This window comes from Triticum urartu, chromosome 5A (assembly GCF_056163025.1).
Source record: "Triticum urartu cultivar PI428250 chromosome 5A, HENAU_Tu73, whole genome shotgun sequence".
NCBI classification, from domain to species: Eukaryota; Viridiplantae; Streptophyta; class Magnoliopsida; order Poales; family Poaceae; genus Triticum; species Triticum urartu.
This window is the reverse complement of record NC_141877.1, coordinates 144,327,207-144,334,466: the sequence shown is the minus strand read 5'-3', so window position 1 is coordinate 144,334,466 and position 7,260 is coordinate 144,327,207. Positions and strand designations below refer to the sequence as shown.

The 7,260-nt window shown below is 41.1% G+C and overlaps 1 protein-coding gene across 2 annotated transcripts; it reads left to right on the top strand.

Moving 5' to 3' along the window:
- The first annotated feature begins 3,318 nt into the window (after positions 1–3,318).
- Positions 3,319–6,847, top strand: LOC125508458 (syntaxin-132). 2 transcript variants are annotated; one of them, XM_048673173.2, is made up of 13 exons: positions 3,324–3,636; positions 4,273–4,389; positions 4,508–4,564; positions 4,891–4,939; positions 5,037–5,125; positions 5,279–5,352; positions 5,449–5,491; positions 5,754–5,814; positions 5,912–5,937; positions 6,033–6,110; positions 6,187–6,267; positions 6,356–6,421; positions 6,530–6,847. In XM_048673173.2, exons 1-13 carry the CDS (start codon positions 3,619–3,621, stop codon positions 6,689–6,691), a joined length of 921 nt encoding a protein of 306 aa, XP_048529130.1. In that variant the 5' UTR covers positions 3,324–3,618; the 3' UTR covers positions 6,692–6,847. The 2 variants fall into 2 exon arrangements, with proteins under 2 accessions (XP_087381813.1, XP_048529130.1); XM_087525687.1 differs by having other exon boundaries at positions 3,319–3,636; positions 5,279–5,491.
- Positions 6,848–7,260: the final 413 nt, after the last annotated feature.

The window sequence follows — 7,260 nt, the reverse complement described above, 5'->3', positions numbered from 1 at the left end:
TTGGATACACATTTACATTCTACAAAGCCTAAACTTGCTAATTATTGAAGTAAAGTTTGTAGTTTTACCTATTCACTCCTTCTTTAGGTCCATTTTGGTTACCTTTTATCCTCCATCAATCCACCCTCCCCCCCTTGTCGGAAAAATATGTTCATCCATGTTGCAGACATTTTGCTTGTCGGGCCATCACGCGTGGGCCTTTCCTTCTCCCACTTCTTCGCCATCACATGTCTATTCCTTTTTGGCACAGTCCCTTGTCGATCCACCCCTCCACCCGGCTCATCGTCGTCATCCAATCCAATAGACTGATGATAGCTTGAGCCATCGTTGTTCTTCATCTTCTTAGTGGGTTTCTTGACATCTTCATAGAGGGTGCATAAAGTGAATGGCTTTTTCTAAACTTCATGGTACAAAGTGGCAGTGAACCCGAGCTAGCAATCAAACATTAATATAATGGCACAAACAAAAGCAAGCAATAAAAATGACGACCATGTGAAGCAAACAAAAATGGCGTGGCTTTCGTCCAACCCTAGTTTGTTGCCTATTTCATCATTTGTGCATACAAACTACAAAACATGTCCAAGGACTCTTGGATGGTGGACTAACTTTGCTGGAGAGAGCCCTTGTTACAGGTGGTATAAATTGGTTTTGGCTCCAAATAGTGTTGGTGTTAATGGTACCAAGCATGATTTTTTCCACTACTTTGATTCCTTTTGCTCGGTTCCACAAATAGGATACATGTTTGTGGCCAACCAAGCTCTACACAATAAGACATCTTCGTGAGTTGATAAAGATGGTCTTCTTTCCTTTGGAGCCTTGTTTTTCCGAGTGCCCGATAATTTCCCAACATTATAGAAAGGCGAATTGGTATCACCATTTCATAAGTTGGCGGTTTTGACCGTCATTTATCAAATCCATCATGAATGAGCCCTAAAGATGAATAACAATGAAACAAAAAGCCTACCATTTATCCTAAAATTCGTATGGGTCAAGGAAAAACCTCTAAATTTTGGTTTGAACTATCCTTAAACAGTTGGTGGGCATGTCTGGCGTCGAAGATTCCCGACGTTGTCCACGGTCGTCAGAGTTGCAGCGACTCGTATGCCATTCCGGGATCTGTCCTCTTCCACCTACATGAAGTCATCTGGGATGCCCCCCCCCATTATGAAGGCGGAATGACGTCGGGTGCGGGGCATGGCAGAGAACGAGAATGCAACAAACTACATCTGGACGGCATCCTTCTCCGCCTTCTGAACCTTCTTGCAGGCGTTTTCCCGGGCATGCCCCTCCCGTGGGGCGATAGTCTTCGTCTTGTTCACGATGTTAGGGATCCTGAAGGACTCTGCAGAGCCATCCACCATGGGGCGGGCGGACGATGGAGCGAGTGTTGACGACTAGGACGGAGGAGGAGGTCCATCACGTTGACACGGTGGAGAGCGAGGTGCAGATAGAGGATAGGGAGGAAGGACTCGGGAGAGAGGGCGGGAGGCATTTGGGGTGGGTTTGAGGGGGGCTGGACAACCCAGACAATATGGTTTGGGTTTGGGATCCGGTTGAGTGGCGTTTTTTGTTCCATTCTTGAACCATATTTGGTTTCGATTTTAACAAAAGAACTACTATTGCATGCATCTAAATAATTAAAGAAGTCCCTGCAAAAAAAGAATAATTAAAGAAGCCTTTTTGTGGAGTGCAATATTTGAATAGCTTGTGTGCCTCTAAGCTGCAAAATCTTCATGTGATTGGTCATATGCAAGTGTATCTGCGACAGATCCCCCGGCCAAGTGGTAGCTTCCAACATGTGATTTTTTGGGACAGAGATCCGGCCCACAGTCAACCACTGCTAAGTGAGAGGATCTATGTCAGACTTTTTGTGGTTCCTGTAGGGTAAGTGTTCGTCATCTCCTTCCATGTGTTAGTACCATTGACATTTTTGCAGGTGCTAATGCCATCTTTTTTGTTTTTCCACAAGCCTTGTGTTTGACATTATACATCATCACCTAATCAACACTATATGGCTTGTGCGCAGCAATTGATGCAAAGGCAAGAGTTGTTATCCTTCTTTTCGAAAAAAAACATTGGCATTTGCATGGCATGCTGGTTTCATCATGCAAATCATCAACCATGCATCAATACTTTTTTTAAGCATGTCGGCTCGATTCCGATAGTCGGGTTGACAAAAAGGAAAATATTTTATTTTTCAATCGAAATAATAGGCAAATAGATTACTATAATGGTATATATAAGGAAAAACATGTATGCAAAAAATTACAAAAAAGCCAATTTTGCAGGCCTAGATAGGTCTTTCTCTCTGCCCTATGGTTAACTCCTTTGAAAGTTTGCCCCATATGATGTAACTAGACAAAATATATCAAAAATATAACCATTTATGCTTCGCCATATCTTTTAGGCAGTTTTTTTTTGTTGTTACTGGAAATAAGATAACTTAAATAGTTGCAGTTATAATATTTGTAGGGCGCTCTCAATGCTAGTTTCTTAGCATGAGTTTATAGGCAAAAACATAGACGGGGCACACCAATTAATGAAGAAAAAGAAGGAAGATGTAGTTTAGCGAAGATACGGGTCTTGGCACGTTTCTGTGCACAGTGTAATTAATGTTTTAATCCGGTGCGTTTTCTTTTTCTATGTTTCCTCATTTGCTCTTCTCTACAACTATGCCAAAATATTAAGATGCATATGTGATCCATAAACCTTATTTGCAAAAAACAAAATGTGATCCAGAAACCAATTAAATGCAGCATCACTTAGAAACAACACCTAAGAGACGGTGCATTGGGGTGATTGTCTCTAATTTATTATCACCTAGGATGACAAATTAAGAGCTAATGCATTGGGAGCACCCAAAAGAAGAAGCTCACTTGAAGTTAATGCTCCTAAGCATATAAAAGTATGTGATGATTAAATTAATTAAAATAGGGTGCGTTGAAGAAAGATGACATCTTATATAATGTACTGTTTGAGAACAGGGTGTCCTCCAGTTGGCTAGGCTCGCAAGGAGCGAGCTAGCCCAACCGGGCTTAAATCCTCAGTGGCTCGTGGTGCTAGTCCTGAATGGTCTCCTTTTTTTAATAGTATAAAATAATGTATTGTTTCTTACAACTGATTTTAAAATTATCATTTCCTTCGTTGATTTGCTAAGCTAGAACCTAACATATGTTAATCCTAAAAAAAAGAACCTAGCGTATGTTTAGATTATCATACGCGCCAAAAAAATGGGGTTTTCTGTTAGACCCATCTCTGTCAACAGAAGAAAATAAAAGAAAAAGAAGAAGAAACCCTTGCACAACATCCATTGGTCACCCAAAAATGGTGTTTGGTGTTGTGCTGAGCCACAGCGGATGCCAAGTCTTACAGGCCTCGCTTCTCCTTCCTTTCGCAGGCAATAAACCCCCGACGAGTTCTCTCATTTGATTGTTTCCTCTCCAGACGCGAACCTTCCTTCTTTTCAACCCAAAATCACCGATAATAAAAGCCGCGGTTCCCCGATCTGTTCCGGTCTCCAAGAACCCGTCTACCTCTCCGGTCTCTCTTTCCCCGCGAAATTTGTCTGCGATTTCGTGGAGCGATTCCGCGGCTTCTCGCCGGTCGCCGCTCTCCAGGATGCGCAACCTCCTCTCGGTACGATCTCTTTCCCTGTTGTTTAACCTCGTGTTAATCGTTGATTCTTGTGGTGGTTTTGGGGGCGTAAATGTGAAATTAAGAGGTCCTGCCACGGGGTTCTTGTTTTCTGTTAGCCAACTTTGAGTTCTTGGGGGGATTTACTGAATTGTTGTGTCAAGACTTGGATTATGCTTAGGATTAGTTCGTGACTGGATCGGCCTTGATGAACCGCGTCCCGACTCCAACTAGATGTACTGCTGAGTTGATGTTTGTTAAACTTTTTAGATGTTTATTTTTGGAAAGTTCAGCCTTTAGATCTTTTGTGGAATTGAGCATCTTGTTGACACTGGAAATTTCAAGGCGAAGAGAAAGCGTGTGCACTGCTAAATTTTGTTCACCATTTGTCATGGACACGTTGATATATTCTTCAAGACAACATAAGTTTCCAAAAGTCTCTTATTTTCTGCGTGGAGGGTAACACAAAAATAACCTTCAGTTACTTTCCCCGTGCCTTGATTCCAGATAGTTCGTTCTTCAGTAAGTTTTTTTTTTTGAACTGTTCTTCAGTGAGTTTTGGTAAAAGGTACTATCTTTGCCTTTATAAATTATAACACTGAAAAAGTAATTCCATAATTACATTTGCCAATTTAACAGAATTCGTTTGAGCTCAACAAGGAGGAACGTCCCCCAGGGAATGTCGATATTGAGCTAGGTTTGCAAGGCGACCTGTCGGGTTCCGCACAGCCAGGTTTCGATGGCTTCTATGAACAGGTGCCTCCTTTTCCTTTTCTGTATTTTCGAGTCTCTTTGTGTGTGGGCATAGCCGGTATAATTCATGTGGCATGGTTTTCTTCTTGTGAGTTGAGCTCTGTGTTATTATGACATTCAGGTCAGGGAGATTAATAAGTTGCTTGAGACGTTGACAAAACTACTGAAGGATCTTCAGGTGAGTAAGAGTACCAAATTGGAGTTGTTCAATTTATCTAAGTTCAAAATAGGGTCTCTTATAGGAGTTTGGACCACTAAACCTCAGTAGTACTTCAGAGTTTGTGGCTTTCTATATTGTCAGGTGTCACATATGGCCATATGCCTATATGTTGTCAATCGAGTGCTGTTTCCTTTTCATTCAGAGTATACCGGCTTCTGTCATAACAAGAATGCAAATAAGTTGATCTTTAAATAACGTTATCTGTCGCCCAAACCAGTTTAATTGAACGGTTATTTTAACAATCATGACATCCATCTCTATAACAGTCTTGGATCTTTATGTAGAACTCAAATGAGGAATCGAAGGTTGTCACTAAGGCATCAGCTATGAAAGGTACTAATTTTGATTGTTTTCTCCAAACATCAGAGGGCAAACATGATTTCCCTTTCTCCAATTTCTTTTCCAATTTGCTCCTTTTTATGAATTGCAGATATCAAAAGGCGCATGGAGAAGGATGTTAATGAAGTGACAAAGGTTGCACGGCTCACAAAATCAAAACTTCAGCAATTGAATAAAGAGGTGAGTTATTTTGCGCTATGCCTAGGACTTTTACCAACTAATGCATGAGAAGTACGCATAGTAATCCAATAGTATTCCTCTATTCTTATAGATTTGATGTATGCATTTCTCCACTATAATTAATCACACGCTCCTCTGATTTCTTTTTACAAGAATCTTGCAAACAGAGAAAAGCCGGACTTTCACAAGGGATCAGGTGTGGACCGATCTCGGACCTCAGTGACAATGTATACTCCTTCTGGCATCCTCTTGCTTGTTTTTCTTTTCACTTCTATTCTAGTTTATGCATTATTGATTCCACTTCATAATAATCTTATGTGCAGTACATTGACTACGAGGTTGAGAGAACGCATATCAGAGTTTCAGGTACGCATTTCATCAACTCTTGCACAGAGTCTACCTGCTAAATATGTTATTTTCTTGCTTATAGACCGTAACTGCTGCTACTAAATAGCCCATGTTGTATCAAAAAGGCAAAAGCTAAACACAAACCGCCTTTAGTTCTTGTGGCCTGTCTAACATTTAGTAGTCCGATAAAGCTTGAAAAGCGCTTCAAAATGTCAGTTTATACTACTATGTGATCATACATGCTACTGGTAAATGAGCATGTTATGAAATATGTTTTCAGACACTAAGAGAAGCAATCCAGACGGAGTACAGGGAAGTTGTAGAGCGGCGTGTTTTCACCGGTCTGTTGCCCTTAACTCTCACCATGATGCCAGCCCTTTTGCATTTCAGTTGAGCTGACTTATTTTATCTTTCACTCTGCAAATTTCCAATGAGCAGTAACGGGCGAGCGTGCTGATGAAGAGGTATAAATATCTATCTACTCTCATTTACTTCAAGTCACAATCACTAAGCGAATCCGCATACTGTATGTTGCTAACATTGTGTCGATTTCTTTCAGACTATTGACAAGCTGATAGAAACAGGCGACAGTGAGCAAATTTTTCAAAGAGCTATTCAGGAACAAGGGCGTGGAAGGGTGATAACTCTTTGCCTTGTTTAGTTCTAGTACCAACAGCAATGCATGTTTTGACCTGAATTTCCTGCATTCGCAGGTGCTTGACACACTCCAAGAGATCCAGGAGCGGCATGACACGGTGAAAGAGATCGAGACTAAGCTCCTTGAGCTGCAGCAGGTAAATGACTAAATGCATGAGCACTCTTCCAGAATTGGAAATTTAAAGCCTGGGCATCATCAGTTCACCTGGTATCCGCCAAATGCAGATTTTCCTCGACTTGTCGGTACTGGTTGAGGCGCAAGGCGAGATCCTGAACAACATCGAAGTGCAGGTAGGGAAGATTGGTCCATTTCATATAATTCTTTTCCAGCATCGTAGTACTTTTTTGCAAGCTTCAGTTTGTTCCTGACTTTTTCTGATCATGTCTCTGCTGCCTCAGGTTACAGGTGCAGTGGAGCATGTTCAGACTGGAACAAACCTCCTTCAGAAGGCGAGGGTCCTGCAAAAAAACACGCGGAAATGGACCTGCATAGCGATCATCATCCTGCTGATCATCGTACTCGTCATCGTCCTCTCGTTGAAACCGTGGGCAAAGAAGTAGGGAAAAAGAAGCATCACGCTATGCTAGGACAATATACGATATTCCATATCGGAAATGCACTTTGGCACATGGGAGCATATGCTCCTGCTATTGGAAAAATATTTCAAAATGTCAAAAAAATTCAAACAAAAATTTAACGTGTACATCTTCATATTCTATGCAGGCACGCCAAGTTTCACATAAAACCAGCATTTTTTGTGGTTTGCGTAAAAAAGACAAAAAAATGTCTAGTGAAAAGCCCTTTGCAACACAAAAATTATCTGTTTTTCCACGAAACAACTTTGTGAGTATATAGAATGTCGAGATGTACGCCCAAAACATTTTGCCAAAATTTTGTGACATTTTAAAATACGCTTAAAACACATTTGAAAAAACAGGAGCATATGCTCCTAGGTGCCAAAACGCCGCTCTCCATTTCATATGATATTTATTGTATAGCTTTTGCTGTGTATACATCAATGCCATATGGTGCCGGAGCCGTCATGTATATTTCTCTGATTAGTTTTTGGTGGGGTGTGAACTTTGTTCGATTTTGTGGTTCGAATAACAAAATTCAGCTTCTGCATTTT

What these genes read in the sequence shown, in the direction of transcription:
- LOC125508458 (XM_087525687.1), top strand. An exon ending in AGAGCGGCGTGTTTTCACCG is followed by an intron (nt 5,815 to 5,911) that starts GTCTGTTGCCCT and finishes TCCAATGAGCAG; the next exon opens with TAACGGGCGAGCGTGCTGAT. An exon ending in AGCTCCTTGAGCTGCAGCAG is followed by an intron (nt 6,268 to 6,355) that starts GTAAATGACTAA and finishes CGCCAAATGCAG; the next exon opens with ATTTTCCTCGACTTGTCGGT.